The sequence below is a fragment of the Cyprinodon tularosa genome, unplaced genomic scaffold (assembly GCF_016077235.1).
Source record: "Cyprinodon tularosa strain WSP-4 unplaced genomic scaffold, ASM1607723v1 ctg1162, whole genome shotgun sequence".
Taxonomy (NCBI): Eukaryota; Metazoa; Chordata; class Actinopteri; order Cyprinodontiformes; family Cyprinodontidae; genus Cyprinodon; species Cyprinodon tularosa.
The window spans coordinates 43,082-66,589 of NW_024037962.1; the positions used below are offsets into that span (position 1 = coordinate 43,082).

A 23,508-nucleotide genomic window follows, 5' to 3' on the forward strand; every position below is an offset into this window, starting at 1 on the left:
AATATAAACTGTTGCCAAAACACTGGTAAACTCTATCGGCCAATAATACGGTCGGAAACAACAGTTCAGCATCTGGGCTGCAGTGATGAATCTTCTCGCCAACATGTCCTCCATCTGTCGGTCACTAACTCTGCCAACCCCCCTCCTCTGAGCTTCCCAGTCCTCTTTAAATGTCTGCCTGCTGGTACGGTCAGAGAGACGCTGGAGTCTGAGCTATGATCCTGCAGCCATGTTTCAGTCAAACACATCATGCTGCATTGCTGATGGGTCCTTGCTGGGACTGGGAGTTCTTCTAAGATGTTTCCTAAAGATCGACACTGGCCATGATGACTGGTGGAAGAGATGGTTCACTGGATAAATAGAAATCTAAAGTTATTTTTTCTTAAAATAAGTGCATTTTACTCCTTTTATTGTCTTATCTCTGGTGCATTTTATCTAATTAACTTATTCCATAATAATCAACTTCCAAGAGTAAAAATACTCATTCCTTTTGCAGATCATCTTATCTATCTGCACAAATGAAAGGTAAATAAACTTAATGTAAGACATTTTTAATCATTTCTAGATTGTTTTTGCAGTGTTTAAATGTCTTGCTCCTGCTCTGCATCCTCAGCACCTCCTTCTAAACTCAGAGTTATTTGTGGAAGTATTATTTCAGCTTTGGAAATGTGAAAGAGCTGCTCTCAGGTGTAAACGAAAACAACTTGCTATGGATAGACCTCATAGCAAGAAAAACTACCTGAAAAACCTCCATTTGGACACCAGAAGAAAAAATCATTGGAGAAATAGAGAGCGGTGCGTAAAGGAGAAGCTAAAGTTCTCTTTAAAAAGAACTTTAGAATCAAGCTGACAGAGCTGCGCGTGCATCCACCTTTACAGCACAACTATTGTGCACTTCCAGTTTGTTCACACTTATTCAGGGTGGGGGGGCGTTTTTGGCTCTCATTTACTGTCAGCAAAAAAACAAGTTAGTCAAACAAAACAAAAACAAAGATAACTCAGGGTAGAAAACTCCAAGCTTGTTGTATTTTAGTGTAATTTAACCTGATAGATTCATAAAAAGTAGTGAAGGAAGTAAAGGAAACCAGAATAATGTTTCTTTATCAGATCTGAACGGATTCAGCCTCTTTTACTCTGATAATCCTAAATAAACCCAGTAGATCCTTCATTCATTGAGCAGAAGCTTTTAGAAAATCTACCAAAACATGGCCGCCCACCTGAGCTGAGGAGAGAAGCAGCCATGGAGGAGCTGACCATGAAGCTTTGTTCATCTGCTGCCTGCTGGCATCAGCCCCTGATCCTACACAGATCTCTGCCTGACTAAATATGGACAATGACCAGTGCTGATATGTGGTTGGAGCTCCTGCAGATGGGGGGGGGGAGCTGTCTCTCAGAGTCTCTCTGAAGCCTTTATCCTCACAGCGAGCTCCTGCACTCCTGTCTGCGTCCGGATAACCGAGCCGTCTTCTCTGCTGTGCTGCTGGGAGCCAGAATACAAACCCGACCATGGAGGCCATCAAGAAGAAAATGCAGATGCTGAAGCTGGACAAGGAGAACGCCATAGACCGCGCAGAGCAGGCAGAGGTGGACAAGAAGGGAGCTGAGGACAAATGCAAACTGGTAGGAGCCTAAATCATGTCAGCCTCACATCAAATCAAAGCCTTTAGTTTCCTTCCTGGTTAAACAGCTGGCTGAAGGTTGGAGAAGGTTCAGAACGTCCTGGGCAGTTTCCACTACAGGAAATCACATAGATAGAAATCCAATAGATCCTCTATGCCAGGAGGATCTAGTTAAAACAATGACATCAGCAGGTAAGGAGTGACTGTAGGAAGATTCAGCTTATTTTAGATGAATGTTTGGACCAATGAGACCTGAGCCTTCATCAGCAGATGGATGGATTCTTTCCTGGAGCCTCCAGCTCCTCATCTTCTCATCTCTAAGCTGTTCTTTGAAAGAAGAGCTGCTGGAGGCGACGTGGAAAAAGCTTCACACCTCCTGAGAGTGTCAGACATCGACCCACCATCCGGGTTATAAAGATCGCCCTGCAATAAATATCATCTATAGAAAACAAACAAAAAACTTCTGCGTCGTCGGACACCTGGAACATCTAGAAAAAAATGTCTTTGGTCTCTAAAGGTTGCTGTAGAAACATTACAGGGAAGATTTCCTACTGGTTTAATAAAATACCGTCTGCAAAGGAAGAACAGACACACATTTTATTAATATCATAAATAAATCAAAGTTATTCTGATTCAGGTAAATAATGAGGTTTAGATTCTAATCAGGTTATAGAAGCCTGTAGATGTCAGAATAACAGATTCTGAACGTTTTATAGAGAAATTTTGTGTTTTTGATCACATGCATACCCCTCACTAATGGAGTCACCCCAACCCCCCCACCACCATTCCTCGGGGAGGTCTAGAAGCACTAGATCTATATCCAGCCATTCAGCAGAGATCCTGCTACATGGCTCTACATCCTATTTTTGGCTTTTGACCAATTAGACGAGCCGTTGAATGATAGATTACCTAATGGAAATTAAGTTGAAAAAAAAAGTTAACAAGTTTAGAAAAACGGTAAAAGGATAATTGAAAAGTTAAAAATAAAGTTAAAAAGTTAATAAGCCTAGTTAACAATTCTATTTAGGTTTATAAACTAAAAAAAATCAGAGCGTTTTTAATTAATTTCTTCTAGAATCACTTATTATTTTTCTTAATATATTCGGGAGACTCTGCGTTTCTTGTTTTTACATTGACATTCATCATTGCCATCAAAATATCCAGATTATTTTAATGTTCCAAAGGTAATAAGATTTTGTCCTGGATTAAAAAAACTGGAAATTTGGATTTTCAAAGTATTTCTCTGAGGCCCTATAAAGATTTAACAAAGATTGCTAAATGAACATTTTTATTTATTACGATCTGTGTCTAAATCTATGTGCTGCGTCCTGGAAACTGACCTGAGATGACATGATGTGAGTTGGAGCTATAGAAATAAACTGAATAGAACTGAATTTAATTATAGCATCACTTTTTATATTAATGGTCGACATCATAAAGATAGAGAATATATGACCTCCTGATTGCTAAGGTTAACATAAACTCTGACTCATCAGTTTTTGATCAAACATGTCAGAAATCTTTCTTTCTACCATCTTCATCACCTTCTGCCCAAACAACCACCTCTGCTCTCCATCTTCAACCACAAAAACACTTTTTCCTTCTGCTTTTATAAAGAAGCTGATTCGATGTAGAAGATGTTTGAACCTTGAAGGAGCAAAAATAAAATAAAAGGGCATCAATTTTTTCTCAGATTAATTAGAGAAACCTCATGTTCTTTTAGAAAAAAATCGTTTTTTGTTCCTTGTTGCTTTAAAGCTGTGGGATTGATGCCCCAACAGGTTGCCCTAAAACAGTCCGTCACAACTGCAGAAGGGATTTAGGTAGAAAGCTGAAATCATTTTAAGAGGCTCTTGGCGAGGAGATAAAACTAATATATGAAAGAAATTCTGGAGTTTTCCTCTAAAGGTAAAAACTGGTTCCTCGTCTATGGATGTTGCTAGTTTCTAGAAGTTATTATTAGTTCACATGGAGGTCTTTAGGTATTGGTGATTGCTGATGTTCCGGAATTCAATTCTATTCAGTGTATTTCTATAGCTCCAATTCACATCATGTCATCTCAGGTCACTTTCCAGATCAACCAGATCATCCAGTCAGATTGATTCACAGTTTTCTATCTAAGGAAAACCAGCTGATTGCATCGACTCATTGACTCTTCAGCAATCCCTCACACTAAGCATGCTTGTAGCGACAGTGGAGAGGAAAAACTCCCTTTGAACAGGAAGAAACCTCCAGCAGAACCAGGCTCAGTGTGAGCGGCCATCTGCTGAGGCCCACTGGGGTTCAAGGAGACAGAAGCTGACATTAGAAAATGAAGCTAGATACAAAAGGCAACTGTCAACCAGCTCCACGGCGGCCCCGTCCAGAAAAACACACAGCCAGGCAGACGAGTCCGAGCAGCTCCCATGTCAGAGGATGAAGAGAGCACATCCAAGTTAGTCACAGTCAGAGAAACAGGACTCACTGGAAAACAGGCCAAGCTCCAACATCTAGGAAACAAAGGTGTTGTTGATGGCAGCGCACAGCTGATATTTCTCTCCAGGATGGAGTCACAGCCATACAGTTAAAACCAGACCAGATGAAGCTACTATGAGAAAAAGCAGAGATGGATAGATGGATGATTGTGGCATATTTAATTAAATTATTAATCTTCATTATTTAATTCATTTATTACATTCATCAATTCTTCATTAAATTAATAATTAATTTCTTTATATAATCATAATATTAATTAATACATCATTCATTCCTTCTTTATTTAATTTAATATTTAATTATTTAATTTATATATTTTTTCATATTAATTATTATTATTTAATTTAATTAAAAATATTTATTTCATTAATATTTATTTATAATTAATTAATTAATTAATAATTATAATTAAATTATTATTATTAATTAATTAATTAATTAATAATTATTTAATTATCTTATTTAAACTTTTTTTAATTTAATTATTTGATTTAATATGTATTATTTCATCGTTAATTCATTTCATATTTCAATTCATTAATTTTTAATTATTCTTTATTAAATTATTATGCTTTAATTAATTATTAATAATGTATTATTTCATTTATATCGTATTATTTATTTTTAATTGAGATGTAATTAATTAATATTTCTTAATTCATTAATTTTAATCATAATCATTAATTCATTAATTAAAAAAAAATAATTCATTAATTAATCATTAATAATTTTTTCTGTAATTAATTATTTCATAATTAATTCATAATATTTAAAACTTTATTATCTTCATTCTATTAAATCTTCACATATTAATTAATTAATCTATAATTCATTAATCTTATAATTATTCATTAATCATGCATATTATTTATTATATAATTAATTCATAGTTAATTAATTCTTTCTTTAATTCTATATCATAATTCTTTAATTAATTCTCTTTAATTAATTAATCTTTAACAATTCATAATTCTTTCATAATCATAAAATAATCATTATTAATTAATTCAATTAATAATGAATTCATCGAATATTTAAAAAAATTCTTAATAATTAATTAATTCATCATTAATTCATCATTAATGTAAATTCAATTAATATTTAAGTAATTTATTTATTCTTTAATTAATAATTAATTATTTCATTAATTAATTATTAATTATAATGTTAATTATTAATGAATCTTTAATCATTATCTTTAATTCTATTATTTAATTAATTATAATTAATTTAATTAATTAATCTTCATTAATTCATTAATTATTTCATCATTCATTCATTCATTCATAATTCATTCATTCATCATCAATTCATTTCATTAATCTTTCAGTAATTAATTCATTTCTTTAATTCATTAATTCATTCATTAATTATTATTATTATTTCATATCTTTAACAATTAATCTTTCATTCCATCTTTATTTAATTCATTAATAATTTAATTAATTATTTCATTTAATTAATCTTTAATTAATTATCATTACATTAATTTAATTAATTCATATTTAATTAATTTATATTTCATTCATTCATCATTATTTAATTAATTAATTATTTCATTATTTCATCATTAATTACATTCATCTTTTATTTCATTAAATTCGTCTTAATTCTTCATTCATAAATTATTCTTTCAACCATTCATAATTCATTAATAAAATAATACAATTAATCATTATATTTCATTTCATTAATAATTAATAATTAATTAATAATAATTCATCATTAATTCATCTTTATTTCATCATTAATTCATTTAATTAATCATTAATTAATTAATTAATTCATTTTCATTTTTAATTAATTAATTTATAATTCATTCATCAATCATTCCAATATATTTAATATCTACATTCATTCATCTTTATCATTAATTATATTTCATTAATTAAATTCATTCATTCATTAATTCATTCATAATTAATTTAATTATCATTCATTATAATCATCCATCATACTAATCTTCTTTATCTATAATTCATAATATTTATTATTCATCATTAATTAATCATTATTAATCATTAATTCATCATCATTAATTCATATTTATTTATCATTAAATTCATTCATTAACCATTCATAATTATTAATTAATTCATTAATTAATTCATAATTCTTACTTTCATCTTCAACCATTCATCATTTCATCAGTTATTTAATTCATTCATTCATTAATCATTCATTCATCTTTGAACTTTACTGATGGATGGATGATGGATGAGAGATGGATGGATGAGGGATGGATGGATGGATGATGGATGGATGGATGGATGGATGATGGATGGATGGATGAGGGATTAATGGATGATGGATGGATGAATGATGAATTGATGATGGATGAGAGATGGATGGATGAGGGATGGATGGATGGATGATGGATGATGGTTGGATGAGAGATGGATGGATGAGGGATGGATGGATGGATGATGGATGGATGGATGGATGGATGGATGGATGGATGGATGGATGGATGGATGGATGGATGATGGATGGATGGATAGATGAGGGATTAATGGATGATGGATGGATGAATGATGAATTGATGATGGATGAGAGATGGATGGATGGATGAGGGATGGATGGATGGATGATGGACGGATGGATGATGGATGGATGGATGATGGATGGATGAGGGATGGATGGATGATGGATGATGGGTGGATGGATGGATGGATGATGGATGGATGAGGGATTAATGGATGATGGATGGATGATGGATGAGAGATGGATGGATGAGGGATGGATGGATGGATGATGGTTGGATGAGAGATGGATGGATGAGGGATGGATGGATGGATGATGGATGGATGGATGGATGGATGATGGATGGATGGATGAGGGATTAATGGATGATGGATGGATGAATGATGAATTGATGATGGATGAGAGATGGATGGATGAGGGATGGATGGATGGATGATGGATGATGGTTGGATGAGAGATGGATGGATGAGGGATGGATGGATGGATGATGGATGATGGTTGGATGAGAGATGGATGGATGAGGGATGGATGGATGGATGGATGATGGATGGATGGATGGATGGATGGATGGATGATGGATGGATGGATGGATGATGGATGGATGGATAGATGAGGGATTAATGGATGATGGATGGATGAATGATGAATTGATGATGGATGAGAGATGGATGGATGGATGAGGGATGGATGGATGGATGATGGATGGATGGATGATGGATGGATGGATGATGGATGGATGAGGGATGGATGGATGATGGATGATGGGTGGATGGATGGATGGATGGATGATGGATGGATGAGGGATTAATGGATGATGGATGGATGATGGATGAGAGATGGATGGATGAGGGATGGATGGATGGATGATGGTTGGATGAGAGATGGATGGATGAGGGATGGATGGATGGATGATGGATGGATGGATGGATGGATGATGGATGGATGGATGAGGGATTAATGGATGATGGATGGATGAATGATGAATTGATGATGGATGAGAGATGGATGGATGAGGGATGGATGGATGGATGATGGATGATGGTTGGATGAGAGATGGATGGATGAGGGATGGATGGATGGATGATGGATGGATGGATGGATGGATGGATGGATGATGGATGGATGGATGGATGATGGATGGATGGATAGATGAGGGATTAATGGATGATGGATGGATGAATGATGAATTGATGATGGATGAGAGATGGATGGATGAGGGATGGATGGATGGATGATGGATGGATGGATGATGGATGGATGGATGATGGATGGATGAGGGATGGATGGATGGATGATGGATGGATGGATGGATGGATGATGGATGGATGGATGGATGAGGGATGGATGGATGGATGATGGATGGATGGATGGATGGATGGATGATGGATGGATGGATGGATGGATGATGGATGGATGGATGGATGATGGATGGATGAGGGATTAATGGATGATGGATGGATGGATGGATGGATGATGATGGATGGATGGATGGATGGATGATGGATGGATGGATGGATGGATGGATGGATGATGGATGGATGGATGATGGATGGATGGATGGATGATGGATGGATGGATGGATGGATGGATGATGGATGGATGGATGGATGGATGATGGATGGATGGATGATGGATGGATGAATGGATGAGGGATGGATGATGGATGGATGATGGATGGATGGATGATGGATGGATGAATGATGAATTGATGATGGATGAGGGATGGATGGATGATGGATGATGGTTGGATGATGGATGGATGATGGTTGGATGATGGATGGATGATGGATGGATGGATGATGGATGGATGGATGATGGATGGATGAATGATGAATTGATGATGGATGAGAGATGGATGGATGAGGGATGGATGGATGGATGATGGATGGATGGATGATGGATGGATGGATGGATGATGGATGGATGAATGATGAATTGATGATGGATGAGAGATGGATGGATGAGGGATTGATGGATGGATGGATGATTGATGATGGATGATGGTTGGATGATGGATGGATGATGGTTGGATGATGGATGGATGATGGATGGATGGATGGATGGATGGATGGATGGATGGATGATGGATGGATGGATGGATGGATGGATGATGGATGGATGGATGAATGATGAATTGATGATGGATGAATGATGGATGGATGGATGGATGGATGGATGAATGATGGATGGATGGATGGATGGATGGATGGATGGATGGATGGATGGATGATGGTTGGATGATGGATGGATGATGGATGGATGGATGATGGATGGATGATGGATGGATGATGGTTGGATGATGAATTGATGATGGATGAATGATGGTTGGGTGGATGAATGATGGGTGATGGATGGATGATGAATTGATGGATGATGGATGGATGGATGATGGTTGGATGATGGATGGATGGATGATGGATGGATGGATGGATGGATGGATGGATGGATGATGGATGAGAGATGGATGGATGAGGGATGGATGGATGATGGATGGATGGATGGATGATGGATGAGAGATGGATGGATGAGGGATGGATGGATGATGGATGGATGGATGGATGAAGTGATGAATGATGGGTGATGGATGATAGAGAATCATTTTAAATCCTTAGATGTGGAGCAATAAGTGGCTGCAGATATTTAATGTATAGATTGGTAATGATCGTCTCTAGGATGTAGATCAGAAACTGCATCAGCATCACAGGCTTGTCTTCTCAGAAGGACTTGGAACCAAAGAGTCCGAGTTAAAAATGGAGGCCTTCTCTATGGGGTCGAGTTCACATCCTGATTTCATTTATTAATGTTGCCTGAAGGCCTGAAAGCGTTTAATGAGTCCAGACCTGCTTCACCTCACATTCTGATGATATTTATAAAGAAGTTTGCTTCAGCGGATCTGATTGCTCTGATGTGAGCTGAAACTTCCCTCCCAGTGGTTCTTTCTGCTCTACATTCCTGATCAGATGGCCGCTCACACTGAGCCTGGTTCTGCTGGAGGTTTCTTCCTGTTCAAAGGGAGTTTTTCCTCTCCACTGTCGCTACAAGCATGCTTAGTGTGAGGGATTGCTGAAGAGTCAATGAGTCGATGCAATCAGCTGGTTTTCCTTAGATAGAAAACTTTGAATCAATCTGACTGGATGATCTGGTGAACTGGAAAGTGACCTGAGATGACATGATGTGAATTGGAGGTATAGAAATAAACTGAATAGAATTGAATGAAAGAAAAACGCCTGTAGAACTCAGAATCATATATCTTTTATTGAAATTAAGTTTTCTAGTTCTGTCCCTGAATAATGGGAGCTTTAGATGAGCAGCAGGCTGGGCTTTGCCTCCTCAGAGACCTCCATGGCTGCACCGGCCATCGTTTTATCGCTGCCTCCTGGATGTGAAGGTTTTCTCTGAGCTGAACGGATTGAATCTGTTTCTGCTTCATCTCCAGAATCCGGTTGGTTCCAGTGGAGGAACCACGGCCCCCCAGGTGGATCTGGTTTCTCCGATCCATCATCCTGCTCTGGGATCAGGTGGCGTGTATTAATAGATGGCAGCATTTTAAAGAGCAGCTGCAGATTTCTCATTGTTCCCAGTGGAGGTCACAGGAGGCTCCTGTTTTGCTGCTCGGCTTTGTTTAAGAGGATTCCAATCTGGAATGTCTATTTCTGAGACCTCCTCCTTCTCTGAATAGCTGCTGTGGGCGAGGGAACGTTAGATGGCCGCCATGGCTCAAATAGAGCGGACATTTGTTCCGCTGCATTGTCAGCAGGCTGTTAGAGTCAGCTTTTTATAGCCGTCTCTGAGGTGAGTCACTGGCCAACAAAAGGACCAGTTCAAACCGGATCCTGAGGAACCACTGATGGACCAGTTCAGAGATCTGATCCAGAAGGTCAAGGAATCAGTGTTTGACCTTCTGTGTCGTTCGGCTGAAACTCTCCACAGATAAAATTCACTTTCTCCTGGTCTTTTCAACATGAAGAGTTTATTGATAGAAGATTCAGTTCATTTTATTTCTAGAGCTCCAGCTGTAGAAACAGAGCAGTCAGATTGGTTTGCCAGGTATCCCCAAAGTCGGTCCTGGAGGGCCGCTGTCCTGCAGGTCTTAGAGGTTTCCCTGCTTTAGCACAGCTACAGCCACCCTCCAGGACGGCGCCCCTCCAGGGAGGGCGGCGGCTCTCCAGGACCATCTTTGGTGTTTTTATGAAGGAAAACCAGCTGATAGCGTCCAGCCATTGGTCCTCCTGGATCAGCCTGAGGCGGCCATTTTCATTTGCTTTTAGTGGTCGACTCTCCAGCGAGCATCCATGCAGTAACAGACAATGGAGCTTTAGGCTCCGCCTCAAATCGGCTGCTAATGGCTGCGGTAACTAAGCAACCAACTGAACCGTTCTAACGCATCACAGCAGCTCTGGCTCCTCTAAACGCCTCATTTACCAGAACCATCAAACCGGCACTGATTTAAGGCCCCCCCCATGGTCCTTAATCTCTTCATGAGGGTCAGTAAATTGGCTTTGACCTGATAATGAAATATAAAAAAATATAAAAATTTTTTATAAAATGTAAATCCCTTTATTGTCCTCAATGGGGAAATTCCCTCTGCCTTTAATCCCTCCCTATGGGGATCAGTGGGCTGCCATTGTGCGGCGCCCCAGGAGCAATGTCATTTGTCATTTGTTGCAACTTCAATTGTTTGCAATATTTGCAACTTAAATTCATATTGTTTTTCATCATACCTAAATAAATTTTATCACAGTTTGTATTTAACTGGTAATAAACATAATTTTTTTCCAGAAATGTCAGAATCTTCATCTTGAATGTAGGTCCCTGGTTTTCTTTTCTATAAATTGAATAATCTCAAACATTTTTAGAACAACATTAACATATAGATAGAATACCAGCAGCATATATTCTGCTGATGAAGGAGTTTACTCTGCAAAGCACTGATGGTGGCGCCAGCGTACGGCAGCCTGGCTTCAGCCAGCGAGCCCCAGGCAGCGGTGGCAGCCCTGTAGCTCACCTCCATCACTGAAGGTGGAGTAAAGCGCTTTGGTGTCGTCTTTATCAGGCCGTTTGTCTTCAGAGAGATCACGGTTAATATTTCCATAAAAAAACATTCTAATAATAAAAGCAACTTTTTTGCAGCAGAATTCATTATTAGTTTTAATTAAATATAAATTTGAATTTTATTTTCAAAATGGATGAAAAAAAAGCAATTCAATTCAATTCAATTTTCAATTCAGTTTATTTATATAGCGCCAAATTCACAACACATGTCATCTCAAGGCCCTTTACAGTTCAACCAGATCAAATTGATACAAAGTTTTCTATCTAAGGAAAACCAGTTGATTGCATTGACTCATTGACTCAAATACAATCCCCCACACTAAGCATGCTTGTAGCGACAGTGGAGAGGAAAAACTCCCTTTTAACAGGAAGAAACCTCCAGCAGAACCAGGCTCAGTGTGAGCGGCCATCTGCCGAGGCCGACTGGGGTTCAAGGAGACAGAAGCAGAGATACAAAAAGCAGCTGTAAAAGGCGGCCCCGTCCAGGAAACACACAGCCAGGCAGACGAGCTCCAAGGCAGCTCCCATGCCAGAGGACGAAGAAAGCACATCCACTCAGTCACGGTCAGAGAAACAGGACCACACTGGAAAACAGGCCGATCTCCAACATCTATAAACAAGGGTGTTGATAGAAGCAGCACAGCTGATGTTTCTTTCCAGGATGACGTCACAGCCAAACAGGAACAGACGAGGCAAAGCTACTCTGAGGAAAAGCAGAGAGAGCAGAAGGTTAGAGATTGAACTAACAGATTCTGCAGAATAGGAGAACAGAGAGAGAATGAAGCAGAATGATGAAATGGGGGTCCCTATGTCCTCCAAAAGTCTAAGCCTATAGCAGCATAACTATAGAGATAGCTCAGGATAACCTGAGCCACTCTAACTATAAGCTTTATCAAAAAGGAAAGTTTTAAGCCTAGCCTTAAAAGTAGACAGGGTGTCTGCCTCACGGACTAAAACTGGTAGTTGGTTCCACAGGAGAGGAGCCTGATAACTAAAAGATCTGCCTCCCATTCTACTTTTAGAAATTCTAGGAACCACTAGTAAACCTGCAGATTGAGAGCGAAGTGCTCTGTTAGGAACATAAGGAACAATCAGATCTCTGATATAAGATGGAGCTTGGCCATTTAAGGCTTTATATGTGAGAAGGAGGATTTTAAATTCTATTCTTGATTTAACAGGAAGCCAATGAAGAGAAGCCAGGATAGGCGAGATATGATCTCTCTTTTTAATTTTCATTAGAACTCTGGCTGCAGCATTTTGGATCAGCTGAAGGCGTTTAACTACAGTTTGTGGACTTCCTGATAGTAAAGAATTACAATAGTCCAGCCTTGAAGTAACAAATGCATGGACTAGTTTCTCAGCATCACCCCTGGACAGGATATTTCTAATTTTTGCAATGTTCCTCAGATGAAAGAAGGAAATTCTAGAAACCTCCTTGATATGGGACCTAAATGACAGGTCCTGATCAAAAACAACACCAAGATTTTTTACTTTATTATCTGAAATCAGTTTAATCCCATCCAAATGAAGTGACTGGCTAATCAGTTTCTTTTTCAGAGACTCTGGTCCAAAGACTATAACTTCTGTTTTGTCTGCATTCAGAAGCAGAAAGTTAAGAGTCATCCAGGTTTTTATGTCTTCAAGACATGCCTGTAATCTATGTAATGGGTTAGCTTCATCTGGATTATAGACAGATATAGCTGGGTATCATCAGCATAACAGTGGAAATTAATCCCATGCTGTCTAATAATTCTACCAATTGGGAGCATGTATAAAGTAAAGAGAATTGGTCCTAGCACTGATCCCTGTGGTACTCCACAGGTAACCTTTGAGCGTGTTGAAGATCTATCATTAACATGAACAAACTGAATTCGATCAGATAGATAAGATTTAAACCAGTCTAGTGCTGTTCCTTTAATTCCAACAAAATATTCAAGTCTTTCTAAAAGAATATTATGGTCAACTGTATCAAATGCAGCACTAAGATCCAACAGGACGAGCACAGATACAAGTCCATTATCTGAGGCCATGAGAATATCATTAGTGACTTTCACCAGAGCTGTTTCAGTGCTATGATGAGCTCTAAAGCCAGACTGAAACTCTTCAAAAAGTTCATTATGGTGGAAGTGATCGCAAACTTGTTTGGCAACTACTTTCTCAAGAATTTTGGATAAGAAAGGAAGATTGGATATAGGTCTATAATTGACCAAGTCATCTGGGTCAAGAGACGGTTTCTTAAGCAGAGGTTTAATTACAGCAACCTTAAAAGCTTTAGGTACATATCCCTGTAACAGAGATAGATTAATCACATCTAAAATGGAGGAGGAGATCAAAGGGAATACCTCCTTAAATAACCTGGTTGGAACTGGATCTAACATACAAATTGAAGGCTTAGATGAAGACAATAATTTTGCTAATTCAGAGAGTTCAACTGGATCAAAGCAGTCTAAACCCAGTTCAGATTCCATGACTACCTCAGGTACAATTGCGGATAGAGGAGTGCTTATGATCTTATTTTTAATAAGATCAATCTTATTTATAAAGAATCCCATAAAGTCATTGCTGCTAAGAGCAGGTGGAATGGACGGTTCAACAGAGCTATGGCTCTGGGTGAGTTTGGCAACTGTATTAAAAAGAAATCTAGGATTATTCTTATTCTCCTCTATTAATGAGGAGAAGTATGCTGCTCTTGCTTTACAAAGGGTCCTCTTATACAGCAGTAAACCATTTTTCCAGACTAGGAAGGACTCTCGCAGGCCTGTGGAGCGATATTTTCTCTCCAGTTTCCTAGCATTTTGCTTCAAAGTACGCAGCTCTGCATTAAACCAAGGAGCAAGCTTTCTATTTTTAACGGTTTTCATTTTCAAAGGAGCTGCGTTGTCTAAGGCAATACGCAGAGAACTAGCAACCCCATCAACAAAATCATCAACCTGTGAAGGGGAATAAGCTAAACTTTTGCACTCTGCAGCACTGCTCAGTGACACAGAGGAGAGAGAAAGTGAAGCAGATTCTTTAAAATTTATAACTGCACTATCTGATAAAGATCTACTAAAATTGAACCTTCTTTTGGGGGAGGAGAACTCTGTTAAAGTAATCCTGAAGGTTATTAGAAAGTGGTCAGAGAGGACAGGGTTGTGAGGAAATACTGTTATTTCTTCACATTCTATGCCGTATGTCAGCACAAGATCCAAAGTATGAAGATGAGAATGCGTGGGACTATTCACATTTTGAACAAAGCCAATAGTGTCTAAGATAGCATTAAAGGCTGCTCTTAAGCTATCGCCTTCAATGTCAGCATGGATGTTAAAATCTCCCACTATGATGACCCTGTCAGTATTTAATACCAAATCAGAAACGAACTCTGAAAACTCATCTAAAAATTCAGAGTAAGGACCTGGTGGACGATACAAAGTTACAAAAAGAAGAGGTTTTCTTGCCTTGAAATTTGGATCAGGGAAATTAAGGGTTAAATGTTCAAAAGAGTTGTAGGTATTAACTGTTTTGGGAGTAATCAGTAAGTCAGACTGGAAGATTGTTGCTACTCCTCCTCCTCGCCCAGAACTTCTGGGGATGTGAAAATTTAAATAGCTTGAAGGAGTTGCCTCATTTATGCTCACATAATCCTCTTGCTGCAGCCAGGTTTCTGTAAGGCAAAACAAGTCAATGTGATTATCACAAATCAAGTCATTAACTAGTAGACTTTTAGAGGAAAGCGATCTTATGTTAAACAGACCGCATTTAATTGTTTTAACTTTTTCCCCAATTTGAGTTATTTTGATTTTAATTAGATTATCATGATTTACTCCTTTGGGAATCTTTGCTAATTTATTAGATTTTGGTCGTGGGCAAGACACTAAGCACAAAAGCAAAACCCATTTATTGCTCTATTTAAAACTATACATGTAAATGAACAGATTATTTCAGCGTGTTTTTTCCCAGCATTGTTTAGACTGAATGATTTAAGCTGCTCTGCTCTCTGTGCAGCTGGAGGAGGAGCTGCTGGGTCTGCAGAAGAAGCTGAAAGGAGTGGAAGATGAGCTGGACAAATACTCAGAGTCCCTGAAGGATGCCCAGGAGAAGCTGGAGCAGGCAGAGAAGAAGGCAACAGATGTGAGAACTTCTTCTTCTACTACAGACCGTTTCCTGTTTACTTTCCCACAACTCTTTAAAGCTCATTTCCAAATAAAACTTTACTTCCTGTTACTTCAGGAGCTTACAGTTTTATTAGAAACAGTCTGTCGTTCCGACTAACGAAACAGAAAGACATGGAGACAGACTGATGGAGCCGAAAGTTAATCAGTCAATATTTATGGTTATTTAATGAGTTTTAAGCAAAAAAGCACAGTGTTTTATTTTGTCATTTCATTCATTTATAAAAATCTAAGTTATAAACTAAATATTTTGTTGAAATAATAAATGATTCGTTTTGAACTTTGATTTTTATAAATGAATGAAGGACAGAGTGACCTTAACAAATGACTCACAGCTGAGCACAACTTAGAGAATCCACCAAACCCTGGGAGTACCCGGAGAGAAGCCATGCATGCACAGGGAGAACATGGGACCTCCATGCAGACAGGCACCAGGTTGGGAATCGAACCCGGAACCTCATTGCTGCAGGGCAGCAGCTTCAAACTGCAAAGCAGGAAGCAGAGAAGGAGTTTTAATGTGAGCTGAAATTAAACCCAGATCAGCGGCAGAACTGCTTCCTTTGGCCCAAACTTATTTTGAAACTGCAGCCGGAAGTCTTTCAGAGCGGTTACCATAGAAACGCGGTGACGCCGTGGAGAAGCTCGGAGCTCCGCTGCCGCCGGATGGCGACCTTCACGTCCATAGACGCGGTTCGGAGGAAGATCCAGACCCTGCAGCAGCAGGTCTACGAGGCGGAGGAGCAGGCAGACCTCCACCAGCATGAGGCGGACATGGAGAGGCAGGCCAGGGAGAGGGTAACCTCACATTACACCGCTGGCCTCCAGGGGGCGCTGCTGAGGCCGCAAGACTCATCATTGACCATAGAGACGCCTCATGAGGGCGGCCATCTTGGGTCAGACCAGAGTTCAGACAGCTGCTGTCAGACTGAGCAGACGGCGCCTTAGATCTCTCTAAAATCCCATTAAAGGCGAATTAGAGATAATATTATAATAATCTCTGACATGAAACAACCACTCTAATTCTAAAATGACCTTTCTTTCTTTTTAGATTTAATTAGATTAAAAACTATTTACATTAAACTTAAACTGAATGAGATATATGCAGTTATATATTTTGCAATAAATAAATATAAACACAAAGTTTTATATTAATATATAATGCAAATATTATATATTTATATGATATATTATTATTATTATTCAGTATTTTTAAGGATTTGATAATGAGTATTATTATCTATAGAAGGAAATTTGTTGTAATGTGATTTACAAAAGAGACAAAAGTTATTATTTTGTTTTTTATTGTTCATTTTATGTTAATTAAAAAAATAATAATTTTCAAGACTTTTTTATCAAATTGTAATAAAAGGTAAATTGATGTTGTGTCCAACTAAAGGCTTTTTGTCCATATATATATACATATACATATGCCTGTATATCTACCATACACATATAAAATAATATTTTATAATATCAATAATATTAATATTTAATTGCAAAATATATATCCTTGCATGTATCTCATCCAGTTTGAGTTTGGTTTAAATAGTGTAATCCAACTGAAAAGTAATTTTAGAATTAGTTTTGTTCTTTTAAGTGGTTGTTTCATGTCAGAGATTATTGTAATATTATCTCTGACTCGCCTTTCATGGGATAAAATCAGATCTAAGGCGCCTCCCATTCATTCTGAAAGCAGCTGTCTGAACTGTGGTCTGATCCAAGATGGCCGCCCTCTAGGCACATCGGGCATGGTCCAACGTAAATAATGTCTATGCCGATGACTCCCAATAAACGTTTATATTTGGGGATTCGGTTGAATGAACGTGTTATCAGGAGGAGTCTGTCTGCGCCGGTTATCTGCGCAGACGGAGCTGATCAGACAGATCTGACTGCAGCAGCCATGGAGGAAAAAGGTCAGGGAGGTTTTCATTCAATCAGGGGATCTGAGCTGCGGCACAAAGTATCTGGAAGTCATAATGATCAGATTGATACTTTAATACTTTTTTTCTGTCAAAGAGGAGAAGAAGGTTTGAAACAGCCTCCTTTTATTCGCCGGCTGCTGTTTGCAGATGGATGAAGGTCTGCGGGTTGTTCTGTGGTTTTTTTCTCTGCTCTCTGGTCGGTGGATGCAGATGCATTACGTCCCTCTTAATAGTCCAGGTGTGTCTCTGTTCCCACAGGCGGAGGCAGAGGTGGCCTCCCTGAACAGGAGGATCCAGCTGGTGGAGGAGGAGTTGGACCGAGCTCAGGAGAGGCTGGCTACTGCTCTGCAGAAGCTGGAGGAGGCAGAGAAAGCTGCAGACGAGAGCGAGAGGTGAGCAGCTTCATGTTGAGGAGAATCATCCAGAGGAATTCTCTCTGGTCAGTTTCTAAATCAGTATCTTTACATCATTTCCTCCATACATTATTAAGATATAAAATATAAGCCCTGAAAAGTCTGACTGTTGGTCCAGAAACAAATGAAGGTTCCACCTCCTTCCTCTCCTCAAACATGTCCAACCCGAGGCTGTTCTGGCCTGACTGGGAAATGGACCAGTCAGAACTGGGCCGCGTTCATTCATTAAACATCTGAAAACAAACTGGATTCATCTTCAGCTGAGTTGCTCCTGAGATGTAAACTGATTTCTGTTCTCATCAGAGGAATGAAGGTGATAGAGAACAGAGCAACAAAAGACGAGGAGAAGATGGAGATCCAGGAGATGCAGCTGAAGGAGGCCAAACACATCGCTGAGGAGGCCGACCGTAAATATGAAGAGGTGGGTCCATCTCTGCTTTACAGCATCATGAACATCTCCTGCAGCAATAACCTACATCACATCAACTTCTAGAAGAAAACCAGCAGAAAGGAACAAAAAGAATGTCAGTCAGTCAGTCAGTCAGTCAGTCAGTCAGTCAGTCAGTCAGTCAGTCAGACAGACAGTTGGCATCAATATATATGGGTGGGGCTGAAAGACTTTTACTGTATGAGAATAAAAAAAGGGAACCGCCCTCACCTGGGTTATGATTCAGGATTAATAATCCAGAATAATCCAGATGAGGGCTGAGGAAGCTTCCTTTGAATAATCCTGATCTCTGCAGGTGGCACGGAAACTGGTGATTCTGGAGGGAGATCTGGAGCGTTCAGAGGAGCGCGCTGAGGTGGCTGAGGCGTAAGTGAACAGAGCGGCTCTTATTTATTAGCATCATTACATGTTTTTCAATTGAAGATCAAAGAAGTTTAGTAATAATCCAACTTCTCTGATGTCACAGTCTGATCTAGAATAAAATATCTTCCTGTTTAGCAGCACAGCAGCAGCTGCTGTTTACACTCTGATTGGATCAGAACCCCTTCAGAACCTCTGACCCAATGATGGTCAAACAGAAGCAATTCTGACTTTAGTTTTTATTATGGAGAAATTTTACCTGTTTCTGCTTCCAGCATCATGTGACCAGATGCACAGCTTCACTGCATGAATGATGAGTGGATTAATGATGAATGGGTTAATGGTTGGATAACGAATGCATGAACAATCGATCCATTAATGATGAATGCATTGATGGATTAATGCATGGATGCATTAATGCAGTAATGGATGAATGCATTAATGGATAAATGATGAATGCATTGATGGATTAATGCATTAATGGATGAATAATGAATGCCTTAATGGCTAAATGTATTAATGGCTGAATGCATGAATGCCTGAATGCAGTAATAGATGAATGCAATAATGGCTGAATGCGCTGCTGTTTCCTGTCTGCCCGCTCACTGCCCCATCCCGGACTAACCCCCTCCAGGAGAGTGGGAGAGCTCGAGCAGGAGCTCAGACTCATGGACAAGAATTTGAAGATGATGATGTGCGGTGAGGAAGAGGTACCTCTACTAACCTTCGTCTCAGTGGATCTTCTCATTTCAACATTTTTCTTCCTTCTTCACTCAATAATTCATTATTTTCTCCAACATTACCTTGGAAATAATTTGCTTCCTTTTTCTATTTTGACGAACAAAAATTTAAATAACTTAAAAAGAGAAACCAAAAAAAGATCCGTTGATTTTCTGAAGTTGTGGCGTCCTGAGAGGAGCGCCACGGTTGGTCCAGCCATGAATGAATCACCTTTAGAGCTTCAGCGATGATTTGAAGCAAAACAAGGCCTGACCTCCACAGAGACCTCAGATGCTGGAAGGAGGTCAGGGAGGAAGATGATGGACCAGGCCTTCATCCACACGCTGCAGCTACAGCTGCCCTCGCGGCGCTGACAGAAGCCAGGCTGAGATGGTTTAAGGAGGGGATCAAACCAGCAACCTACCAGCTGCAGGACGAAGCTCTGAACATCTTCCTCATTCCCACTTTCCTTTGACGTCTAGTTTGCAACATTTAGTCTAAAAATATCTGATTTAAAGTTAGAGAGAAAAATTATTCCCAGAATCTTTTTCTCACGTTTTTGGAAACTAAAATATTTGGAGTTTTAGAATCTAAAATCAAACGCTGGTTTCCTCTAATGCTAATAGTTCGAATGACTGACTTTTTTTTAAAATCGCAGTTATTTTATTTTATTTGTTTGTGATCTTGTTTTGAAACAGAAGAGTGAAGCAGACGGCCTATTTTGGCACGTTGAGGAGAAGATTAGATGTTTTACTTGAAGCTCTGTGGCTGATGACATCATCACTACAGGGGAAACCTTTGATGCTCGTTAACATGGCGGCTGATTTGGAGGCTTTGCTTGATTTATTTTGACGCTTCCTGTTTGATAAATGTTCTGCATTTCTATAATGTGGCTGCAGATGTTTCAGGTGCATGAAGGATCTCTGCAGATTGTTCTGCTGGGTTCCGTTAACCAGACTAACCTCAGTGGGAAGTTCTAAGCAGGAACCTTTAGACATGTTCTTCACCTCAGAGTTTGACATTAACATTCAGCGAATCATTAATGAAACATCTCAGGATTGGTTCCCACTATCTGGACCTTTTCTCTCTGAACCTCCTGCAGTCGGTAGAAAAGCCCAGAGTTCTTTAGTTCTTTAGTTGCAGCTCGTTTTGACCAAAGGAACCAAAGTAGATTTAGTTTGAACCTTTTCTTTCTGACTCCTGCTATGTTGGAGAATCCGTGGTTCCTTTGCATCCTGATAGACCTAAAGCATTATATCCATCATATCCAATGACATCATCGGTTACTTCTGTTAAACATGTTTGTGGTCTATCAAACAGCTTCTGCTTTTCAAATTTCTGCCTTTTCTTCTGCTGCTTTTCTTCTTTCCTGTTGCTCAGTAAATCGGCTGACCTAGAGGAAGAGTTGAAAAATGTCACCAACAACCTGAAGTCTCTGGAAGCCCAGGCTGAGAAGGTACGGTGAGCAGCCGTCTTTCAGCTACGTCTGGCTGGACGAAGCAGAAAGTTGCTGCTACAGGAACAAACCAGCTCATGTGGAGGAAATCAAAGCTGCTTTTGTTACCATAACATTTTAAGAGGCTCAGAAAAACATAAATCTTGTGGATATTTTTCTAGCTTCATGTTTCCACCTTTGTTTCCCGTTATTTAAAACGATCGACCATGGATCCGCCATCAACAAACTGAACCTTTGAACTTTCCCTCTTTGCTCTTTCAGTACTCCCAAAAGGAGGACAAATATGAGGAGGAGATCAAAGTGCTGACAGAGAAGCTGAAGGAGGTAAGAACATTAAAATATCTGCACACATTTAAACATTAATAAACAGGAAAATTAGACCCTGTGACTAAATTAGTCTTCTTCCTGTTTGTCATAAATCAAAGTGAAAATAAGTGAAATGAGATGGAGAAGGAATCCAATGCAGAAAGCAAAGTGTCGGGGGAATGACTGACAATGCTTCTGCTTTTTAAAACATGGTTTGACTTTAACTGAGGAATGAAAAGAAACGGCTGAACATTGAGCCCTGTGGGAGGAGAACAGGCTGCTTCTCCTTAAACCAGCAGCTGCTCCCTCTCCATGGATGAGCTTCTCCTCAGCGCTGCACCACATGCTGCTCTGTGATAAACGCTGTGCTGCGATGTTCACCTGTTCACCTGTGATGATCTGTGCTTTGCCTGCAGGCTGAAACCAGAGCAGAGTTTGCAGAGCGGTCTGTCGCCAAGCTAGAAAAAACCATCGATGACCTTGAAGGTACGTTTCCAGGCGGATCTTTAAAACGGGTCTGAGCCTGATTGGATGATTGGGTTCAACTTACTGAGATCCCTTCAGAAAAAAAACAACAAAAAAAACAAAACAAAACATTAACAGCAGCCAGGGGGGGAGGGGCTAGACGGTGTGTTGTGTTCTCATAATCAACGTCTGCTGGAAACATAACAAACTCTGTGTTTATAGGATGGATGATTTAATTTCACTTCCCTAATAATAGCAAAGAAAGATTTGTTTAAATTCTCCACTAAGAAGAAAATGAATCATTTTATGAATTGTTTTATTATTGATTCAATATTATGACTGTTACCCCGAAATGACAACACAGGAACAGCTTCTTGCAGACGGGCGCTTTGTTTGTTAATTTGATGCTGTGAAAAGTTAGAACTTTATAAAGCTACAAAAAGAACAGTTGCTTTACCAAAAATCACCCCAAGACCTCCTGCCTGCTAAAGTACAGCCTCTCACAGCCATGTGCACTCTAAACACATACACAATTAGAACACAATAGACAACAAATGTACAAATATTTCAACACAATAATTAGAAAATCCCTTTAAGAGCGAGCAAACCTGCTAAGCAGGCTGCTGCAGATCATTCACAAAAGGTCACCATGTGTTTTATGCTGAATACATAGCTAACCCTAAACTTAAACCTAAACCCTACCACTAACCCTACCCTTAAACCTAAACCTAAACCCTACCACTAACTCTACCCATAAACCCTAAACACTACACCTAACCCTGACCCTAAACATACCACTAACCCTAAACCCTGAGCGTAAACCCTGAGCTTAGACCCTACCCTTAAACCCTAAAACACTACACCTAACCCTGACCCTAAACATACCATTTACCCTAAACCCTGAGCTTAAACCCTACCCCTAAATATACTATATACTAAATGTGTCTTATATATAAGATAAACATTTTAATATGAGCCAAAACAAATTAAACCAAAATATTTTAACCTCTGAAAACAATTATTTTATTTACTGCAGAAATAATAACATTAGTGAGACAATCCCCATTGTGTGATTTTCTAAAACTCTGCAGGTCAGATCTATTGGTAGGTCTGTAATAATCTGAGGATAGAGAATGTCTGTTTGTTTAATCTCAGCCTGTTGGATTATCTGTAATCTGTCAGACCAGTGAATGTTTCTATTGGTTGTTTCTTAACTTCTTTTCTCTTTTCTCTCATTTCATTTCTATGTGTCCATCCTGGTTGTCTGTCCTCCGCGTCTCGTCCTTCTGTCCATGTCCTCTTACAGATGAAGTGTATGCTCAGAAACTGAAGGGCAAGGCTCTGAGCGAGGAGCTGGACCTGGCTCTCAACGACATGACCACACTGTAGAGGCTCCTCTCAGATCCTCCTCTGCTCTCCCTTCTCCTCCTTACGTCTTTCTTCCAAAGAGCAGCCATTTTCTCCTTTCTTAATCTGCTACCTGTCCTCAGGTCTCAAGTTAAAGTCATGTATGAAGTATTTATTAAAATCTGCTTCCCTTCATTTCCGTAATAAAACTTTTTATCAGGATCTAATTCTGTCTTTTCTGAACTTCCTCTTCATTTTTCCTCCTGTCTTCCAAACATGAACTCTGCAGC

General features: G+C 39.1%; 1 protein-coding gene across 1 annotated transcript; it reads left to right on the top strand.

The window, feature by feature from the left end:
* The first annotated feature begins 1,403 nt into the window (after window positions 1-1,403).
* Window positions 1,404-23,445, top strand: LOC119798087 (tropomyosin beta chain). Its single transcript, XM_038307432.1, has 9 exons — window positions 1,404-1,620; window positions 15,615-15,740; window positions 17,962-18,095; window positions 18,420-18,537; window positions 18,860-18,930; window positions 21,025-21,100; window positions 21,362-21,424; window positions 21,823-21,892; window positions 23,178-23,445. Exons 1-9 carry the CDS (start codon window positions 1,507-1,509, stop codon window positions 23,258-23,260), a joined length of 855 nt encoding a protein of 284 aa, XP_038163360.1. The 5' UTR covers window positions 1,404-1,506; the 3' UTR covers window positions 23,261-23,445.
* Window positions 23,446-23,508: the final 63 nt, after the last annotated feature.